At 36.5% G+C, this 22,370-nt stretch overlaps 2 protein-coding genes across 2 annotated transcripts; both read left to right on the plus strand.

Moving 5' to 3' along the window:
- Nucleotides 1-297: 297 nt before the first annotated feature.
- LOC105058120 (hexosyltransferase GAUT11) lies at nucleotides 298-6,451 on the plus strand. Its single transcript, XM_010940917.4, has 2 exons — nucleotides 298-852; nucleotides 4,641-6,451. Exons 1-2 carry the CDS (start codon nucleotides 703-705, stop codon nucleotides 6,096-6,098), a joined length of 1,608 nt encoding a protein of 535 aa, XP_010939219.1. The 5' UTR covers nucleotides 298-702; the 3' UTR covers nucleotides 6,099-6,451.
- A 12,230-nt stretch (nucleotides 6,452-18,681) lies between these two features.
- LOC105058278 (uncharacterized) lies at nucleotides 18,682-19,776 on the plus strand. The gene is made up of 2 exons (XM_010941162.2): nucleotides 18,682-18,874; nucleotides 18,959-19,776. Exons 1-2 carry the CDS (start codon nucleotides 18,697-18,699, stop codon nucleotides 19,774-19,776), a joined length of 996 nt encoding a protein of 331 aa, XP_010939464.1. The 5' UTR covers nucleotides 18,682-18,696.
- Nucleotides 19,777-22,370: the final 2,594 nt, after the last annotated feature.

A 22,370-nucleotide genomic window follows, 5' to 3' on the forward strand; every position in this document is an offset into this window, starting at 1 on the left:
ATGTCTCGCCTCTTTCTACCACTTTTTTCTAGCACACGAGCAGAGAGTTGAATGGGATACCGAGTGTTTTTTTTTTTTTTAATGATGTGATGGGAGGCAATAATGCTGGCTTGATACCTACCTCGTTTACCAAGTATAACCAAATCCTCTCCGTCTGCCCCACCCCAGCTCTTCCACCAATCACACTGACTTCCGTCCAATTTAATAAACTGGAACACCGATCACACGGCTGACAATCATTGATCTGACGGTGCCGTGAGGGAAATGAAATTCCACTCCATTCGGTTTCTATAGATATTTTTATCTGGGCGACGAAGGGACCTTTCTTCCCCTGTTTCGAATTGCCCAATCAGGTCGCCAAATCCTCTCCAACTTCGATGCCTTTAGCGGTTTTCTTCGATCAATCTCGGCCCTCGATGGGTATCCGTCTCTCTAGCTTGTGATGCCCCCTGGATTTGCGGCAGCCTCCTTGGCCTTCTGCCCTCTCCGTCGCCTTAGAGAAGGGCGGCAAACCAGTAGAAAAGGAGCTATTTTAGAGTTGTTCGTCGTGTTAGATGCTTGGGTTGTTGATTTGGATGCGAAACTAGTCGGAATCGGTGGGAGCTTGGGGATGCGGGGGAGGTGTGGGATGTGGAGTTTGGAGCTGGTGGAAGGAATCTGAAGGGTTGGTCGGGCGGGCGTTGGTTTTGCATCGATCGAGACATGCGGCGGAGGGCGCCCGAGTTCCGGCGTCCGGCAAGGAGGAGGCTTTTAGATTGGATCTGGTGGCTTCTGGGGATATTTGTCGTCGCGGGTTTGGTGCTCTTTGTCGTCCACCATCACCACCAGGACCGGTTTGGGCCGCCGATACGGGTAAGAATTTTGATAATCTGTGACTGCTTTGTTTGAATGATTGATCTCGGTTTTGATTTCAACCAGATCATTAGTCACATTTTTTGCGAAACAAAAGTTGGTTTTGATTGCAACTAGATCATTTATCATATGTTTTGAGGAAAAAACAAAAAAGGCTCGGTTTTGATTTCATTGGTCATGTTTTGTTTTGTTTATACCGTGAGATTCTTAAATCTGGAAGCTCCTTAGCTGATTTGTTCAATGGAAGGGGACTTGATTCGGAGTGAACTGTGCTATGTAGTTATGGAGTGTGTGTTAGAATCTGGAAAGATGTTATTGACCACTCATTGCCGAAAAATTACTTTTGAATAGCATAAACCCATGGGGTTAACGGCTGCCAATGGAGCTAACCGAATTTTTCTGATATTAGTTCATTGGTGAATCCTAGTTGGAAGTTAGAAGTGACGGTCTAATCACAAAATTTAGGTGGAATGTGACTTTAGTTGATGTGAAATCGACTCAGTATCACATTGGTTTCTCTTTCTTTGATGTCTTTTGCAGTGTCGCTAAACTATGTCTTAGTATCAAAAGCTCCTAAAAAATGCAAACCATTTGAAGGTAAATAGACGATTTGGCAAATTTTGGATGATGTGGGATGATATTGCTTAATCTATTAATCAAATATTAATAACTGTCAGTTACATAGACTCGAATTCAAAGAAAATTACAAAGTATAACCATATGCCACTTGTGTAAAGTCCCATGTATTAATAAATTTAGTTGGCATTGCCGAATGGCTTGCCTTAATGCAATGTGTTGACAAACCATCTCCAGGATTCTAACTGCTAAATATGAGTGAATCTTTTTCCTACAGTGCTAAGATCTTGTGAGATTCACTTCCATGAGAATATTTTGACTAGCTGATCCATGGACCTTATGTTAGCCAGAGGATTTTCTTGTCTACCTTCTCCATTATACTTGACTATATTCAACCAACTGCTTCATCCCATATTAAAACATTGTTATCAGCAGATCCCTATTCCAAATTGACTTATGCAACAAATGCCTTCAGAAGTTAAGCACATGTGAGTTGTCTTAGTCAGATTAGTGTAATTTATTACCTAAAGACAAATAATACTTAAAAACATGGATACCTACTTGCATGCATGTTTCATGATTACACCGCAATACAAATCTGGAACTTCGAATGTTCATTTTGTTACTAGGAGTATTGTCTCCATCATCCTAAATGGTTAAATTTGAATGCTCCATTATGATTGAAATGAAGCTTCGTTTTGGTTATTATTTGCATGAGTTAGTGTGTCTAAGGTTTTCATCTTGGTAGAGATCTTTCCAATCTATCTGTTTGTATTATTTTCAGGCACACACTGATTTGATATACATATAAAACATTATCCTTAGTATATTTGCTGTTATAAATTGATACATCCTCCAGGATATCAATGTTATCAACTAAGACATTAGTGTGTTACTACTTTAAATAGGTGTTTTAATCACCACTCAACGGAATCAAGGATTAAAGAAGTTGTTAGTGTTTACTCTACTGGTTGATGTTTCAGTATCTTGGTCATTCTTGGAAAAACTCAGTTCCTGGCCCATTTGGTTGCAAAATAAGATGCCCCAAGGAAAAAAAGGGGGGGTGTGCGTGCTGGGGTGCTGCCAAATGCCAAAAAAGGGGATGGCATAAAGGCTTTTACTATGTGGGTTTATAAGTGGGCCCACATGCATTAAAAAAAAGGAGAGGGGGGGGGGCGGTGGCGATTTTGCTTTGGTGATAAAATCCAAAGTATCTTAAAATCTGATGCCCTCACTTATCCCCTGCCTTATCCCTCTAACCAGACACGAAAAAGCTCCTATTCCACGTAATAGATCTATCCCTTCAACAGGACAAGGGATATCCCTTCCAAATTTATTCCATATTCAGAGATGCAACTGAATTCATCTTGTATTTGTTATGCACTGAGATGGAAGAGATAACAAACTTTTGGTTTGTGACTCTGTCATATTCAATTTGTCACATTGAATCTCAAAATATTTGATGTATCTGCATACCAAATTATTGTATAAGTTGGGGCACTTGAATGCCAAAATCTTTATGTACCAAAAGAAAATACCAAAATCTTTGTTATGGGCCTTGAGATGGGGAATTCGGTTTTATTGATGAGTCCACCTAATGCAAGAAATTTTCTTGAATAAAGCAAATTGATGTTCTAATTGTAACTTATGCTATATGTAGATCCAAGATCGGCGGTCGTGAACTGACCGAACCGAGTGGTTCAGCGTATATCTTGCCAAACTGACACCAAGTTGGGATAGTTCGCCAACATGGTTGGTTCCTTTATAAAACCTAGCCCCTCTGGTTTGATTGTTTTGATGGTTCCAGAGCTTTCATTGGTCTCTCTTGCTCTCTCTTTGCCAGCAGAATATTGGCCTAATAACCCAATTGCAAGAAAGCTCTTCATTGGTCACCACAATTAAATCTTGGAGATTAATGGTGCTATGAGAAAATAGGTTTTATTTCACTATCTGGAGATGAAATCAATGCAATAGAGGCGAGTTAGCTTACTTTATAATTATATGAGTCTTGGGATGAAGCATCATGATAGTTTAGTAATTTTTCTTTTTATTTTTATTTTTTACCATTGTTAATATTTGTTTCTGCACAAAGACGATTAATGGTGTGGTTCAGAGGACAATGCTCTAGCAAATTTTGAAAGTTCTGACATGAAAGGAGAAATATGGGAAATGAATGAGGGTAGTGAACAAAGATAAGAGAAGGAAAGCAGATAGCAGAAGGAAAAAGATAGGAGAAGAGAGGATAATGGGAAGAAATAGGAGATGCAACTGATGCATAGGAGGTGTTGGGATAAATTAACCTATGGTTCTTTGGAGAGGAATTGTTATTTGTCCATCGGACTATCGGAAGCATTGTCATCTTGTGCATGGATCAGCCAACCATTTGCTCTCCTCCAAATAAGGGGTGCATAACTTACATGACAAAATACTGCAGTACCTAATTTAACTTTGTAACACTGTTTGCAACTCTTTTCTTGGACTTTTATAAATTTTGACAACTTATTCAAGAAAAGAAAAGGTAAAAGAAAAAGAGAGAGGAGCAAAAACCTCACTGCTTCATCTGTCAGCATAACCATCGCTATTAATAGCTTTATTAAGTTTATAATTGGGCTGAGACACTGAAATAGTCCAAGTCTATTGGTTAGTTTGACTTTGTGAATGTGGAGGCATCTCCTGAATTGGAAGGCACAATTTCAATCTGGTTGCTGTCAAGTGTTAGATATTCTTTTTCTTGCATTATATTCCAGATATGATGCAATTACAATATGGTTAGGTATGGCATAAGGTAGCCTGTTGCTTGCCTTGATTGCTTACAATTACTTGCAGTGGCAGGGCTGAGGTGGTTGATCTCTTTGTAAAACACAACGTTGAGGAAATAAAATGAGTATTTTCCATCTGTCAGGCCTTCTATCCTGTGGAGTGACTTAGTTCACCATAGCAGTTCTTAAGCATTTTGTGACTGTTTGCAACGATTACTTAGGATGTTGTCTCCTATTGAATCTTTTGAAATGCTCCGCTACAATGATCTGCTAGACTTTGCCAAAACCGACAGCGTATACTGGTTTTTTAGTAATATAAGTTATATTCCTTAGTTTGTCTTGCACATACCCAATAAGTCATAAAGGACTTTATGATGTGCTGCATCTTGTGATTTGTATAATTTGCTTCCTTTTGCAGTCTGGCTCACCTTATGCCTTTCCTACAATTTTCAGGAAAAGGCTCCAGTGACAGAAGGGATTCCTCATAGAAGTTTAAATTTCACTCTAGAGCTTTTAAGCAGTACATCTTTTGCCAGACAGTTGGCTGATCAAATGACACTTGCGAAGGCTTTTGTAGTGATTGCGAAAGAGCATAGTAACTTTCAACTTGCTTGGGAGCTTAGCTCACAGATCAGAAATTGCCAACGGTTGCTCTCTCAAGCGGCTGTGAGAGGGAAACCTGTCACCCAGGAAGAAGCCCATCCTGTAGTCAGTCGCCTAGCACAGCTGATATACAATGCCCAAGACTCCCATTATGACATCAGCACTGTGATAACAACATTGAAGAACCATGCCTTTGCCCTTGAAGAACGTGCAAATGCAGCGACAGCGCAGAGTGCAGCTTTTGGTCAATTAGCTGCTGAAGCCATGCCAAAAAGTCTCCACTGTTTGAACATAAAACTGACAGAAGAGTGGTTTAGAGATCCAATACTAAGAAAACTCGGAGATGAGCATAGGAACTCACCCCGGCTTATGGACAACAACTTATACGATTTCTGCATATTCTCTGATAATGTGCTGGCGACCTCGGTGGTGGTGAATTCCACTGTCTCCAATGCTGAGCATCCTCAACAGCTTGTGTTTCATGTGGTTACCGATGAGGTCAATTACCGGTCCATGATGACCTGGTTTCTCAGGAATGACTTTAAAGGATGTACAATAGAAGTTCGGAGAATAGAAGAGTTCTCTTGGTTGAATGCCTCGTACTCCCCATTGGTCAAACAGTTGTTGGATGGAAGAACCCAGGCTTATTACTTCATGGGTGGTTCCGTAGATCAGAATGGGGAAACAAAGTTCAGGAACTCAAAATTTGCTTCATTGTTGAACCACTTGCGTTTCTATATCCCACAAATATACCCACTTTTGGAGAAGGTAGTTTTTCTTGATGACGATGTCGTGGTGCAGAAGGATCTAACCCCTCTATTTTCAGTGGAATTGCATGGGAATGTAATTGGAGCTGTTGAGACTTGCCTTGAGGCGTTCCATCGGTTCTACAAGTATCTCAATTTCTCCAATCCACTGGTCAGCTCAAAAATTGATCCTCAAGCATGTGGGTGGGCATTTGGAATGAATATCTTTGATCTGATAGCATGGAAGAAAGCAAATGTGACTGCAATGTATCACTACTGGCAGGAGCAGAATGCTGACCGGATGCTCTGGAAGACAGGCACGCTTCCTCCTGGCCTTCTTGCATTTTATGGGCTGATGGAGCCACTTGACAGGAGATGGCATGTTCTGGGATTGGGGTATGACATGGACATTGATGATAGGTTGATAGAGAGCGCAGCTGCTGTGCACTATAGTGGGAATTTGAAGCCATGGCTAAAGTTGGCCATTAGCAGATATCAACATTTATGGAATCAGTACATGAATTCCACACATCCATATCTTAAAGAGTGTAGCACCCATTGAAGCATTGCAGTTTCACTCTATTCTTCTTTTTGACGTTCCCTCAATTTACCGCAGTCAAGTTAAAAGTTTCATTCTGATGGTTGTCATTTTTGAAATATTTATTTTTTGAAGAGAAAAAGTCATGCACAAGGGGGCAGGGAGGGGGGATTCATATTGGAAGATGCAATAATTTGTTAGATCTTACATTTCTTTGGACCTCAAATTTTGGTAACTGGACTGGATAATTGGACACCAATTGTAAAACAGAAATTCACTTGGATCAGTTCTCAGCTCTTTTGAAATTGAAAGTGTTACAAAGTCCTCTATATTAATTTTAGGACTCCTTTGATTATATAGGAGTGCAGTTTCTATTAGCATGTTTGGTAACACCAATGCAATGCCATGTCTTATTAGAGTGATAATTTTAGTTTTCTGAAGGTTAAAGTTCCCTGGACATTAATTTGGGATTTTGCTCAGGATTAGACTTGTAAATCATTTCTTAAGAGCTTATTAATGGTGCAGTTCGTTGTTCTATCTTTATGGGGTATGCATGTATATATGTTTTGGTGTCTGTGATTTATATACTGTTAAGATGGATCGATGACTGTTGCATTACATTGTATGAATGTGGCCATGCATGGATGAATGCCTGCGGATTTGCCTCCATATGGGAAATAAGGTTTAAAGTTGCAGGCAAATTTATTGGTGTTGATGTTGATTACTTGAAGCTTGTGAGACTGAGCAGCAGACAACCCAACTTGTCCATCTGTTTGTGCTTTCGATCACCTCGGCATGTTCGGTGTTGCTTCTATTTTGTAAGAGAGAAGGAGAAGCTAGAATCTAGGCTTTCTAGCTTCTTCTGAAAATGCTTTTTTGATTTTTTTCCCCCCCCTGCTTGTAGGAGCATTTCTGACATTATGTCACCAAATACTTATTTTTTCTCTTTAAAATCACCAGACACTTTTCTTAAGCAACACTAAACATGCCCTCAAAATCATCATTCTGTTAGACCAATGATCGTCTATGCTTGCACTGTGATAGATTTGATCCTTGACATCAATCTGGACATAGCTAAAAGAAATCAGTCTATGGAGTCCCAATTTTTCCAACAATACATGGCCCACAAAAGTTGCTTCAGGTCTCCTGGCTTGCCACCATCACATGAGTTAGGATCCATGCTTGATCTGAGAGAAACAAACTTACAAAACATGTAGTCTCTCCTTTCTGCACACACCCAAAGTAGAATGCTGCAGCAATGCCCATCCATACATGGTGAACCATGCCATTCCATGTTGTTTCGTGTTCACTATGTTTGAGATGAATAAGGTCTAGTTCATGCTGATGCTAGATAGGATTCATCTAATTATGCATTCTTTTGTTTCTCTTTTCTTTCCCCTCCCTTTCTTGATCCAGTGGCTTGGGGCATACCCATTGTTAAGCCTTTTTTTTTTTTGATGGTAATGGAGGCTGTAACCAGCTATCAACAAATTTATTTAGATTCAGAAAATTTACAGGATCTGAAAGAAGTTCAAGCAGGATGTGAGATAATGGATTACATGGGCATAACAGTTAACCGTCTTGGTCAAAAATGAAGAGAAAAAAAATTAGAGGAAGGAAAACAGCAACCCAAGCCTCTATTACAAAAAGTTGATTAGGTTCCTTACAGCAATGCAGGTCATTCTAAACTCTGGCAAAGCAGTAGGTTTATAAAACATTGACCAATTGTTCAGCTTCTTTCACCATAGGTGTATAGAAGAAATAATCCAATTAGTGAGTTGTCACCAAACTTATCTTGTGATCAAGGTTGCACAATGCTTCAAAGAATCTGTGAATGTGATCCTTCAGATAAAATCTATTGACGATGACCTCAAGGATGATTTTTTTCATGTTGACATAGAAAACAAAAGAGACAAGCATGCCACTATCAAACTTCTAGGAAAAGTTATGGAAGATGTTGTGCTTAAATCCAAACTCAGATAACTTAATGGCAATAACCTTGTTTTCATCCCATTGGAACTATCAAACTAGATCCCTTTTGATAAGGCCAATGGCTGTTAGAGAATTGTATCAATTCATTGCTTCAAGCCATCCAGTTCAGTGTCAATTTTGGATGATCTTACCATCCTAGGTGTAGCTGATCAAAAGACAAGGATCGATATCCGTGGTGTTGCAACTGCAAGTGGCCAAAATTTGACAAGTATGCTAAACTCTAACTCTTCCATTCTTTCTGCAATGACCTTAACCCTCTATTTGGTACGAAGGATGGATGGAAAGAAAGGATCAATGGAGGAGGAAGGATGGATGAGAAAAAGGAAAGGATGGATTCCATCCATCCTTTCATACATTTGGTGAAACATGAAAAGAGGGATGGAAATAATTTTTTTTCTTTATTTGGTATAGGAGGAATGAAAGAGATGATGGATGATATTTATATAATATTTTTACTAAACTACTTTTTGATAAAAATATTACTATTATTAATTTATAATACTTATTTATACTAAAAAAATAAATAATATATAAATTTATAATCATTATAATCTATAATTATATGAAAAATTATATAAATATTTAACTTAATTTAATAAATAATTTTATAAATTAAATATTAAGTAATTATATAAATAATTAATTAATAATTTAAGTAGTTAATTAATATTATAAAAATATTTAATTTATAATAGTAATAAAAATAGAGAAATAGAAGATAATTTTAATTATTTAATTATAATTATCAAAATTATGTATTGAAATTAAAATAATTAGCAATAAAATTTAATAGTATATGATTAATAGTACATATAAAATATATATAAATAATATGAATGAAAAAGTGATTATTATAGTTTTGTCAAAAAATAAATGAGAGATAATTTTGTCAATGCAAAATATCCATCCGTCAATGTCCATCCATCCTTTCTTGCACCCTTCCAATTTGGAAGGATGCAAATTGGTGGATCAAGATAGATGGATAATTTTTTTTTTCATTTATTTTTTTTTAATTTTTTAAATCAAATAATAGATGGAGACCATCTATTCTTCCAACCTCATCTATCCATCCTCTCGTGACTTTAACCAAATATAAGATAAATATTGTTATCACCCTGTGAACCACCAGGGATACGATAATTTGTATGAGATGAAAATGTTAAATATACATAAGTACATAAGAACAACCTCGGTCAGTCAATGTACCTTTCACTCGCTACTCATTGTCCACTGATAGTTGGTTGGTTAGTGATATAATATACTATAATAATTTTGATTTATAGACACAGAAAATTTTGTCCCTATAAGTTAAATTGCTGCCTCTAATAAGCAGTCGAGGCAAAAAAAATATCTACCTCAATTCTACCTCTATAAAAAGGGGTTTTTAGAAGTTTGAGAAGCAAAAGATGGCAAATTGCTAAAAGAACAAGTTATTGGGGCAGAACCAACTTTTGCCTCTAAAATATTTTATAAAATAAGACTTTTCACTTACAACCTCTAGCAGCAGTTATATTTTGCCTCTATTAGATCTGACAGAGGTAGTAAATTTTTGCCACTAAAAGTAAAAACATATGGACATCATATTTTGAGGTAAAGAAAGCAAAATCATTCATTCATAACTACTTAGCTTCATCCATTGAGTAACCATATGAATCCTATTCATATTTAAAATCTAGATTTAACAAAACTATACATTCATATTTATATAAATCCTGTTCCAATACATCTAGGTATCTTTACAAAAAGGGTTACGCAACAATATTTAGCAAGTGGCCGACATAACCAAGATATACATTGCATGAACATATCATATCTCCAAAAGGTACCAAACTATATAATCTACCTATTCCATCTAGCACTTACTCATATACAAAAATAATGAGCTTTCTAATAGCCATACTTGAACATCCATAAACTAGACACCATCAAAGAGGCATCTTAACTCTCATTGGTAGGTGTACTAGGTGCACTATGAGCTTGTTAGCTTCCATTCATTTGCCTATGTAACATTTCAACAGTTGATATTGGGGTAGCAATTTGGAACTGCATGTTTTTCACATTTTCTTGCAACTAATTATTTTTTTTTCCATTAGCTAACCTTGTAGCCTTCTTAGCTTCCAACATCCTCTCATAGCATCAACATTACTAGTTGATGAACCAAAAGGATTTTAGGCTTAGGGCCTTGCCCAAAACCATGGAGCCAACCATATTTATTTGCACCAAAGACTTAGTAGACAACATCTTTTTGAGAAACTAGATAGTTTGAGCTTTCTAATTCTTGTGTTGCTCTTTCAAGGAGTTGACCCTACAATTATAGCATAAACACTAGTAAGCTTAACATGCTCGCTACAACAACTAGATATATAAAATTTAAAATAATTGTCAAATGAAAAGAGAGACTTGTATTGTTAAAAAGAATAAACATACAATTATGTTTGCTGATTCTTGATTCAGATATTGCCCATTTTTATGAGCATGAGTTTTTATGAACATTTCTAAACATATTGGCTCCTTTGCAATCTAGTCACATGGAAACTCATAATATATTACAGAGTTATGTAAATAAAGAAGAATTATATGAGTAAATAGAAAAAAAATCACAATTCTGCCCAATAACATCACTTGGTCTCTATCTGTTTAGCTGAAATATAATATACTTAAGATCCCTAATGTGGTGAAAGGCCATCTTCTTAGCATATTCTATTTAGCTAAAAGAATGTTGCCAATGGATTATTTTGCTTCTTGATTAGGTCTAGGGAAGAGATGGGTAGCTGAAATAAGTGGCCATATTACAAAAGGCATGAGATCTTGGAGCTTTTTAGATAAATCATTTATAACAATTTTGGTCATAACTAATTCTTAGTGTTATTAACGGGAATAAGAACATTTCTTGAACATCTGGTACACAATTTACTTAAGTTCCAATTATAATATACATTCAAATTAGTTTGCAGCAACAAATAGTTAGTCATCATAAAGAAAGAATAAAATAAAAGTCTTCACCTCCAAGCATCAGGAATGAATAAGTTTTAATAAAAATAGGATAAAATAATATCTGTCTATCCATCTAAATTAATGATAGTTCTTAAATAGTATTGATTTTGTCCGCAAAAAAGTCTCTAAACAAAGTAAAATATTAATCTGGAGCTGAATAAAAAAACAACTAAATGTTATTTAAAAAAATATCTAGTGTTAAAAGAAGTTACTTGAAATAATTTAAACTCCTGTAATAGTCTGAAAATTACATTATTGATGATACAATCAATATTCTAATTTTACAATACTATCTGGGCATTGTTAAGCACATATATATACCTCCAAGCATATGATCTATTTTGCATATACTAGGATGTCACCCGCACTTCGCAGCGGATGGAGTGGGGCGCGGTGGCCAGCAGAGCCACGAGAGAGGTGGGAGGCATGGTCAGTGGAGCCACAGGGGTGAGGACGGCGACCGGTAGAGCCTTAGGGGGAGGTGGGAGGTGGGAGGTGGGGGGCGGGGGGAGCCACGGCCAGCGGAGTTGTTGGGGGGGAGGAGGCTGGGTTTTTTTTCCCCTGTGGACCGCATGGTCTCCATCGGTCGTGCCTCCCCCTGCCCCCGCATGATCCATGGAAAAAGAAAAAGGACCCCCCTAGCTTTGTCGGCTGCCACGCCTCGCCCCCATATCTTCGCCGACCGTGCCTCACCCGCTGAGGGATTTGGGTTCCAAGCAAAAAAAAATGAAGATTTGTGGGAAGGAGAGCACCTACGAGAGATTGGAGGGGGGAGCCCAATGCCGGTGATTATAAGAAGGAGAGCGATGGTGGAGATCGATAGGAGAGTAGGGAGGACGTCGGCCTCTCTTTTTCAGAGATATATGTGAAGAAAACTATTTGAGAGAGATCGAAAGGGATGGCCGACGTCGGTGATAAAGGTGTGAAAGATGACGGCGGAGACCGATGGCAGACCTACGGAAGAGGTAGAGAAGGTTCGAGAGCACTCGAAAATGATTCGAAGAAAAAAAAATACCAAAGCGCACTGAAGAAAAGATAAAAAAAAAAAAAAGCCCTCCCGCATCTGACGTGTGCACAGTCAGCTCTGATGTGTGGCATGTAGGGAGAATGAAGGGATGTGCTTTAATGTTTAGGATAGATATTATGCAAGGAACCGTCCTATCAAACATATACAAACCTAACAATTGTTGTTTTTAGTTTTTCATTTTATTGGATAATTATTGATAATAAGATTGATGCCTCTAGCTTTATTTAGCTTATCTAATATGACACAATAAAATCTGTATCAATCTTAAGCATATATAAAATGTACAATTTATAAAATATAAAGAAGGGAGTTATATCCTATCCTCTATAGCTTATAGCAAGAATCCAAAATGTAAACAGTGCATTGGCTTCCTCTCACCTACTCTTTAAAGCAAAAAAAAAAAATCAAATTTGTTGCTGCATTGCCAATTACACGCAACAAAAGAAAAATTCAGAAATATAGAAAAGTAAAAATAATTTCGACAATCAATAGATTTGTCACACCTCCAACCCAAGATCATAAGTCGGAGGTCACACCAAATATGAAAGAAAAAGGGGCTTCTTCGATGAGCTTTCAACAGCCGATGGTTGAGGGTTTTGTAAGGGACTAGGTCTCTTTAAATAGACATGGAGGGGGGAGGAGTTGGACTGCTTCCCGACCTCCTACTTTGACTCCGAGAGTCTAAGGGAAAGAAACTCAATAAGAGAGAAGACTTTTATCTTGTCTTTATTTTCTTTTTGCTGCTTTAAGATTTGTGTAGATCTTTTGATTGATTGGGGTATTACATTCTTCTCTCTGAAAAAAAAAATTATTTCTGAAATTTTTCTTGCTTAAGTTCTCAAAAATTCAGATTACTTTGCCTCAAATTATAGTCATCCTCTAGTTTCAAAATCATATCTTTTATTATAATATCTTCCAATCCAAATTCTTATTTTGATTAGCTTTCAAAGAATCTCGACCACTATGCTTCCACTATACATTTTGATCAATCCATCAATTCACTTATGTCATACTTAAGTTTCTAAGTTATGTTATAATTAGTATAAGTTATCATCCCAAGGTTGCTAGTTTCTATCCACCTACACTTAATATATATCTGATTCTATGTATTATAATTTATCCACTTATGTTCTGATATCATATTAACTATCATGCTCTTGACCTAAGATTGTGAGTCGGAGATCACACCAAATACAAAAGAAAAATGAGCTCCTCCAGTGAGCTTTCAACAGGTTTCACAATCACTGACTTCGAGGATTTCCTCTTGAGTCAACTTATTTATCCTGTTCTTGTTTATATGATCTAGCCTATAGTACCATAAGTAGATATTTGATACACTATCTAATCTAGGATACTTGCCAGTAGAATAGACTACGTTAACAGATTGTGATAACATATACACATCATTGTTCAAATGTCCATAAAAAATAGTAATACCATTCATAATGATATTACAAACTTGTTCAAATGTCCATAAAGGACTAGGTCTCTTTAAATAGACATGGAGGGGGGGGGGAGGAGTTGGACTCCTTCCCGACCTCCTACTTTGACTTTGATTGGGAGTCTAAGGGAAAGAAACTTGGCAAGAGAGAAGACTCCCATCTTCTCTCTATTTTTTTGCTGCTTTAAGATCTGTGTAGATCTTTTGATTAATTGGGGGTATTACAAGATTATTCCTTGTGAACTATGAAAAAGTTAATTCCTAGACCTGATTCAACAGAACAACAATCTTATTATGACTAACCCAAAGAATCTTTTAATTCATGTATCAAACCAATGATCTGCTCTTTTTTGAATTGATACATAATTTGTAGTAGGGCTAAAATTAGATCGAATATGGATCGGATACCAGCATATTCATATCTATATTTATTTTATTTGATGAATGCAAATATGGATACGGATATTATTTGGATGCAAAAATTCATATCCATATTTGTTTTGAATGGATACAGATACAATTCGAATATTGAAAGTATAAATATAATTATAGATATAATTTAGATAATTAAATTTTATGATTATAAAATTAAAGATATTACTAAAAAGATGATAAATCAAGTTAATAACATATTTATATGATTATATATTTTTTTTAAAAATTAATAAGTACTATATAAAATTATATAGGATTATATATAAATTTGAATATTTGGATATGAATTGGATAGTTGTCTATCCATATCCATATCCATTTTTCTTTGATGGATATGGATACAGATATAGATGTTAGTTAGATTCTTAAATTTTTGTCTATATCCGGATTGATTCGGATACAAAAATAGATTCAGATAGATAATATTCATACCACTTTCATCCTTAATTTGTAGAAATTAGACACTTAGGTTAAGATATCTCTTTATAAATCTCCCCCTCCAACAATCTAATTTGGAGAGGTTACGATTCATATGAGTGATCACTGCACTACAAATGCTAACTAGTTACCATGTCATACCCATTTAGTTGTTGCAAATCAGATTTTCTTAACCAATTTCTTTCCAAAAAAAAAGACTTTCTTAATCAATATGTATCTTCAAAAATTTGTGGATTGAACATGCATGGTTGAACAAATACAGCACAGCTATAACATCTACTTGTATCTTGTAGTTAATGATTCAAGACTGTCCTAAGTTCAAATATCCAGGTCAGCCAAAACAAGGTCCTCTAGGCCATGTATACAAGCTTGATTATTATGATAATTCCTACTAAAGGCTTAAGATTCATTTTTCTTTGTATAAATTCTTCCCTCCAAAATGAAAAGGATGCAGAAATTCCTATACATGAGTGGTAAATCAACATCATCATTTAATATATTCTATGTTACAGCTCATTTTAATCACCAATACGGTATATACGCTCTGATATTTAAATTTATAGACAAATTCGTATCTCCATAAAGTTTGATATTTAAATTAATGGACAAGATACATGTCTCCATAATATATGGAGTTATGTGCTTTAAAAATTTAAATGATAAGAGACTAAAAAAATACAAATGTACTCATGTAATCAGAAGAATTGAAACTGGAATTCCAAAACTAAAAGATGAATTTCAAGAATGTTAAAAAATAAAGCTATTATCATTTGAATAAAGAAAAGATACTTGAAAAATAATACCAATAATAGTAACAGATTTTTACTAAGACCTATATATAGCACCCAAGAGAGCCTAATGCTAGTTCAAGAAATCAAAATCAAAACATGCAAGAAGCTAGAATAACATGCTTTTACAAGTGATCAAGTGGCAAAAAAATTGAGTATAATCTTATTTGAGTAGCTAGAGCATAGAACATATATAAGTTTAGTCCTTGAAGCAAAAGATAATGGCTTATTACAAAATGCATAATCATTATAGTGAATAATTAACCAAGCATCAAAAACAAAAATGAGATTGACCTAGTTCCATTCCCTTGATTTACATCTTTATCACAACAAAAAATAAAAGAGAAAAAAAGAGAAATGTTCAAGACAGATGATGTGGCGGAGAAAAAAGATTCAAGAGCCTCAGAACAAAGGGATGCTATTTTAATTTTGATATCAATATTTCTCATTAAACCGGGAATTAGAGATGTGATTACAAACTCCTCTCTAATGAGCATTAAGTGCTTTGAAAAGAGATGTTGTGTTAAAAAATAAAATAATCCATCTAGAAAAATGGACTTCTGTATTCTTCCATTTTAACCTTTTGGAATTTTGTTTCCCCTTTGTGGTAGTTTTGGTATCTCCACAAACTAAAAAGAAATTTGATAGGAAGAGGATGATGAGACTTAATTGCTCTAAAATCTGATAATCATGGACTTAAACCACTAATTCAAATCATCATAACATATAAATTTAATAGGGAACATGTGATTGGGTGAGAGGCATAGAAGAATAAGAGAAAATGGAAATAACCAAGACTAAATTTATAAACTATTGTATCTAAAAAATATAGATGTTAGATCATTCACATCTTATAAGCAAACTATCATACCTAGCTTATGAGCCATCATTGTCTATCTATAGAGACTATAGTGGCTGAAGATTTTGTTCATTGAACTTTTTCATTCTGTTTTTTCATTTTAACCTTTTGGTATTCTATATTCTTTTGCAACATTTTGGTATTCTATACTCTTTTGCAACGTTAATCATCTTTCCAGGAATTTAATAGGAAGGAAATGATAAGACTTAATGGCTCTAAAATCAGATAATAATTGACTTATAAAACCACTGATTTAAATCATCATAATGTATAAATTAAATAGATGACTTCATGGCTCTAAAATTTGATACTAATGGACCTATAAAACATTCAAATTATCATAATGTATAAATTTAATAGGACATGAGTGATTAAGAAAAATCAAAATATAATTCATAAAATACTAGTTTTTTACGCATTATGTGCGAGTTATAAAATCACATCATTGATGATGTGATAAAAAAATAACTTATTAAAAATTAATTTGGATGAATAGTAAGAACATATCTATTCATGTTCCAAAGATCAATAACAGCAGATTTTAATCATCTAATTAAGTAGACATAAGTGTATTTCAATGCCATCCATTAATGACATAATGTTTCTATTTAATGCTGGAAGAATGGTTAGATAAGAGAGTCAGATCCACCTGACGTTGATAGATGAAAATTTGCTGCTGACGCGGACAGTTTAATTGACCACTTCATTTTCTCTTATTTTTTACTTTTCTATATATATATTTTTATATATTTGGACGTTAGATTATTAACTTACCAACTAGTGGCCCATCCGTGAAGACTTGTGCTTTTTGTGTTTTCAATTTTATATTTTTGAATATTTTTTGAAAGCTGTGAAATTTTTTTGATGGAAGGTTACGAATGTCTAAACTAGCATATCACCGGTGCAAATACATAAGATTTTTTTTTAAATTTAAAAAATATAGTACTTTTAAAATATTATTATTATTAATTCTGTTGGCCTGCATTAAGGTGATTTTTGTAATCATCTCCCTTATCTCTGATGATGATGCCTGATGTTATCCAACTCGATAATAACAATTATTTTGGTAAAAGTCGTCATCAATTGGAAAACAATCTCAAATACTTAATGATCATATTACAATACTTGAGGTGGGCCCATTTCTTCCCTCCCATTCCCTCGTTCTCAAAACCGTCCAATGAAAACCGTCTTAAATGTCATTAATTATGTAATCAAGAAATTTTAGGGTTTAACAAAAAGAAAAAAAAATACAGATACGGTCAAAATAGGCCGGCCCCGACCCGGCCTATAAAAACCTAAAATTTGATGGGTCGAGCTGGGTTAGACCCATCCAAAAAATGAGACATAATATTGCTGGCCCAGCCCAGTCCTTTAAGGGCCGTGGATCGGGCCGGGCTAGCCCATGGGCCTTGAAAGATCAAGATAGAGACCGAGAGAGGAGGAGGAGGGGGCCGGCGATGGAGAGAGACCGAGAGAGGCAGAGAGCCTAAGAGAGAGAGATCGAACTCTGAAGCCTGACTCGGAGGTGGCAGCACCGGCGACAAGGAGGAGGAGGGGAATCATCCGGTCGGCGGCGTCGGTCGTCCGTTGGTCAGTGACGGTCGGAAAGGAGGAGGGGCGTCAGTCGACGAAAAGGAGGAAGGGTCCGGAGGAGGAGGGGGATCGTCCGGAGATTGGATGGAGGGGCATCCGTCAGCAGAAGAGAGGAGGGGGCCGGTGATGTGAGGCTTCGTGATTGGATTCGAAGGTCGGAAATGGCGTTACCGATGAGGAGGAGGAGGAGGAGGGGGCGAAAGGGAGAGAAACCGGCAGAGACGGTCGTCCTGCTGCTCGATGGAGGTGGTCGTCCTGCTGCTCGGTGAAAGCGGTAGTCCTGCGGCGATGTGGGGGTAGCAGGACGGCGGCGACGGCCGGTGATGTGGGGCAGTGGTCGGGAGTCGAGATTAAAAAACTTAGGGTCTCAGGCTCCCAGTCTTCCAGAGTGATTAGAAATTTGAAATCAGAAACCTAATAGTAATAGGATTTTGTTTTTTAAGATTTTTTTTAATTTTTATGGCCCATCTGGGCTAGCCCGACCCAACTCATATTATCCTTTGGATTGATGTGGGGCGGGCCAAATAGGTCCGGTTGTTATTTGGGCTATTCATATGGCAGCCCAATCCAACCCACTCCAATTACATGATTGGATCGGATCAGTCCTATAAGCTAAGCCTATTTTGACAACTCTATGGACACGTGCTTATTCTGCCAAACCATCCAGTGAAAATCATCTTAAGTGCCATTAATTATGGAATGAAGAAATTTCTAGATTTAACAGAAAAAAGAAATAAAAACATGCAGACGGAGCAAACGGAGGCTGTATCTACATATATGTAGGATTCATCTAGGGCACTCTTAGAAGGAAGTAAAGGGAGAAAATAAAAGAAGAACAGAGAAATAAAAGAAAAGAAAGAAAAGAAGGAAAGAAAAAGAAGGAAAGGAAAGGAAAAGAAGGAAAGAAAGAAAATATAACAATCAGAAGAAAGAAAGGATAGAAGGAAGGAGATGAAAATAAGATGAAGGAAAATGGGAAAGAAAAATAATATAAATACCTAAACAGCTAGCCTGTTTTTTTCCCACACGCAGCGATAGTTCCCTGTCTTGGGACAATGGATACTTGGGCTAGACTCCAAATCTTGTTAATCCTATCATTCTGTTACTTATTCCATTGTTCTTTAGCTGCCAACCATCCAAGAAACCAGCTCCCATCTGCAGTGGTGGTCGGAACTGTTTACTGTGACGTCTGTTTTCAAAAGGAGTTCTCAAAGCCAATCCACTTCATACCAGGTCAATCTTTTCTCATCCATCTGACTTGAACGAGATCCAGTCTTTCATACATCTGACAAACTCTTCGTTCTACTTTAACTACAGGTGCTTCAGTGGCAGTTGAATGCGAGGATGCGGCCACCAAGCTCTCCTTCCAAAAGGAGGTGAAGACTAACAGGCGCGGAGTGTTTACAGCACGTCTGCCGCTTGAAATCAGCAGGGAGATAAAACTGATCGAGTCTTGCTCAGTGAAGCTTATCAGAAGCAACGTGCCATCCTGCTCCGTATCTTCCTCTGCCACTTCTGCCAGTCTCCGTCTCAAGTCTGTAAGGAACGGTGTCCATATCTTCTCAGCTGGGTTCTTCACCTTCCGGCCTTTGAGGCAACTGGAGCTCTGCAATCAGAAGACAAACGTTGGAAATCAGAAGCTTGATCACTCTGAATTCTCCTTTAAACCTTTTCAGGTGCGACCTACCACATTTCTTCCATTACCACCTGGTGGTGGACTTCCGCTGCCACCCAACCCAGTGTTTCCCTTGCCACCTTTTGGTGGTGGACTGCCGTTCCCACCCAACCCATTTGTTCCATTGCCACCTGGTGGGGGACTTCCGTTCCCACCCAACCCATTTGTTCCATTGCCACCTGGTGGTGGACTTCCGTTCCCACCCGGACTTCCGTTCCCACCCAACCCATTTGTTCCATTGCCACCTGGTGGTGGACTTCCGTTCCCACCCAACCCATTTGTTCCATTGCCACCTGGTGGTGGACTTCCGCTGCCACCCAACCCATTTCAGCCACCACTTGCGCCGCAGCCACCGCCATCCCTTCCGCCGCCACCAGCTGCGCCACAGCCATCACCTGCGCCTAACTTACCTCCAGTTCCGAGTCCACCAGCTATGCCTCTAAAGGATGCCTCTCCATGAATGAGACTGTATCCTTAATCCAAAGTGTGCTGTGTTAATGACGTTATCACCTGGCTAAAGTTGTTATATATGTAGCCGTTGGGCTTTCTATGGTCATTCGCTTTTTAGATGAGCACGCGTAATAATGTAAATGTAAGTTTGCTTTTCGAATAAGAAATGGACTGGATTAAAGAAATTAAAATTCTGGCTCCAAAGAATGTTTTCACAACTGTAATGAAAACCCTGAAGCATGATAAGATGCAAACTTTGACTTGTAACTTTCTTTTTCTTTTTCCTTTTTTTAGAAAAGCTTTCTCTCATGGTAACTTCAAACCACAACATTAGTTGGTAAGCAACCCCCAACATAAGCAAACACCAACGGGCTTCTTAGTGACGGGCTTTTTCCTTTTTGGGTATATTAAGGGGCTTTTCTCTTTATGATTAAGAAATTTTTTGTGCACCATCGGCGGGGTAAAAAATCCGATGTGGAGTGTACCACCTTATCCGATTGGTCCATGCAGTCACTACTTTCCAACGTATATTTAATACCTGCAGATAGGCTTTTTCGTTTAAAAATTGTGTGACGAAAATATTCTTGCCTTTTGAAAAATTATGACATCATGTGGCGTATTATAACCCATGATGTCATAATATGACCTAGATATTATAATATAAAAGAAATATTTTTGTCCAACTACTTTCCAATACGTATTTAATGCGTGCAGATCAGTTTTTTTATTTAAAAATTTTGAATGATAAAAATGTCTCTGATCTTTAGAAAAAATTATGACATCATGTGTATACTATGATATCTTGCGTTATATTATGAAATCTAAAATTATGACTTTCTGGATGTACGATATCATAATATGGATATAGGATATTATAATTTTATCAAAGAATAGAGATATTTTCGTCATACAAAATTTTTAAATGAAAAAATCGATTTGCAGACATTAAATGAGCGTTCGAAAGCGGTGATTATGTGGACCAATCAGATAAAGCGGTGTGCTCTATGTCGGATTTTTTACAACGCCCACGATGCACAAAGAATTTGCCCTTCATGATTATATCCCAAAAAGATAAATTTGAGCGGGCCATTCTGGGCTTAAGGGGCTTAGTTTTCTCCATGTTGGATTGCTGTTTCATTGAGCCGATAGTTAGATCGCTTGATCAAAGTTTTGCGCTTGCTTTGGTCCGCACTTAATCAAAGAAATGGCTCGATGCTTGCCAAGTTATACCAAACTCATTGCATTGAAATGGAAAATCATTTGATTCTATATATGATCATATGGACACGACCTCATCAATTACTTAGTTGTCTTTAAAGAGAATTTTTAGTCGTATAAGAACGAACCTAGCAAATTGATAAGCCAATCAAAATTGATCTGCATGACTAGATGGATTTTTTTTCCCCAAAAAACCTTGTAATTTTTGAGTGCTTGCTTGGTGTTTTTCTTTTTTTTCCTTTTTTTTAATTTCAAATACGTAATCAATTATATTTACGGTTATTCTTGATTTATTAGCAAATATGGGATCTTATTCAACAAGGAAGCCAGCAAAGGGGAGCATTCATTGCTTAATGCCTGCATGGGAAGATTATTATTATTATTATTATTTTTAGGGGCTAACAATTCATAACGGTTGTCATGTTTCAAAAAAAGAAAAAGAAAGGAATGAATCAAGTATTTTTCTTTTTTCTCCCAAACTGAAAGTTCTACAAGAACTACGTAATTAAGAGGATGATCAAGGATGGAAACTTCAGGAAGATGAAATATGTGTGCCACATGGAGATCAAGGAGGCCATCATGATGGAATCCTCGAGTGAAAGTGCATCTGATCTCTCAAGATCAACAACTAGGTATAGATTTTATTGTCTCCATTTTTTTTTTTTTTGTAGCTGTTGATTGGAGAGACTTCTAGATTTATTAGGAATAAATTTAGTATATTTTATTTAAATTTTCATAATTCCATATTTTCTTCTATTATTTAGAAGAATATAATATTTCTAAATTAAACTGACTATTATGTTTTCCTTGCAAGCATTAAAAAATATTTTATATGTCACAAATTTGATAAGCTATATTTTAAAATTCTTTTATATTTGTTTATTTTTATCTTCCCCGCATCATAAGATATTTTGCCTATAATTCACGAAGGGTACCTTTATTGTTGAAATAGTTTTCTAATTTGCTTGTCATCACAATTTCCTTTATGTCTTCCACAATCCCTTTTTTTTTCCCCACATGCTGGACCTCATTAATCACAAGATATTGAAATCAAACTAAAAAGATAAAGCATGTATTTCTTGCAATATAGATAGAATTTTATGTTTGCTTTTTTTCTGGTACAACAAAATTTAATGCTTGTTAGAGATAGGGGATGCTTATTCTTCTTCCTTTTTTTCCTTTTTGAGGAATAACCAGGAGTTGAATCCTCAGACTCCTGCAAAGGCAAGCCTTTAAGAGGTGCCAGCAAGTCTCATCCATTTCTCATGCCATTTCTAATAAACTCTTTCCTCCATGTTCCCTCAAAACAAACGCATAGTCCAATGCCAACCTTTTCTTCCAAACCTCTTAAAAGAATTGGGTTAGAAATCTCAAAATAACCAATAC

This window comes from Elaeis guineensis, chromosome 15 (assembly GCF_000442705.2).
Source record: "Elaeis guineensis isolate ETL-2024a chromosome 15, EG11, whole genome shotgun sequence".
NCBI lineage: Eukaryota > Viridiplantae > Streptophyta > Magnoliopsida > Arecales > Arecaceae > Elaeis > Elaeis guineensis.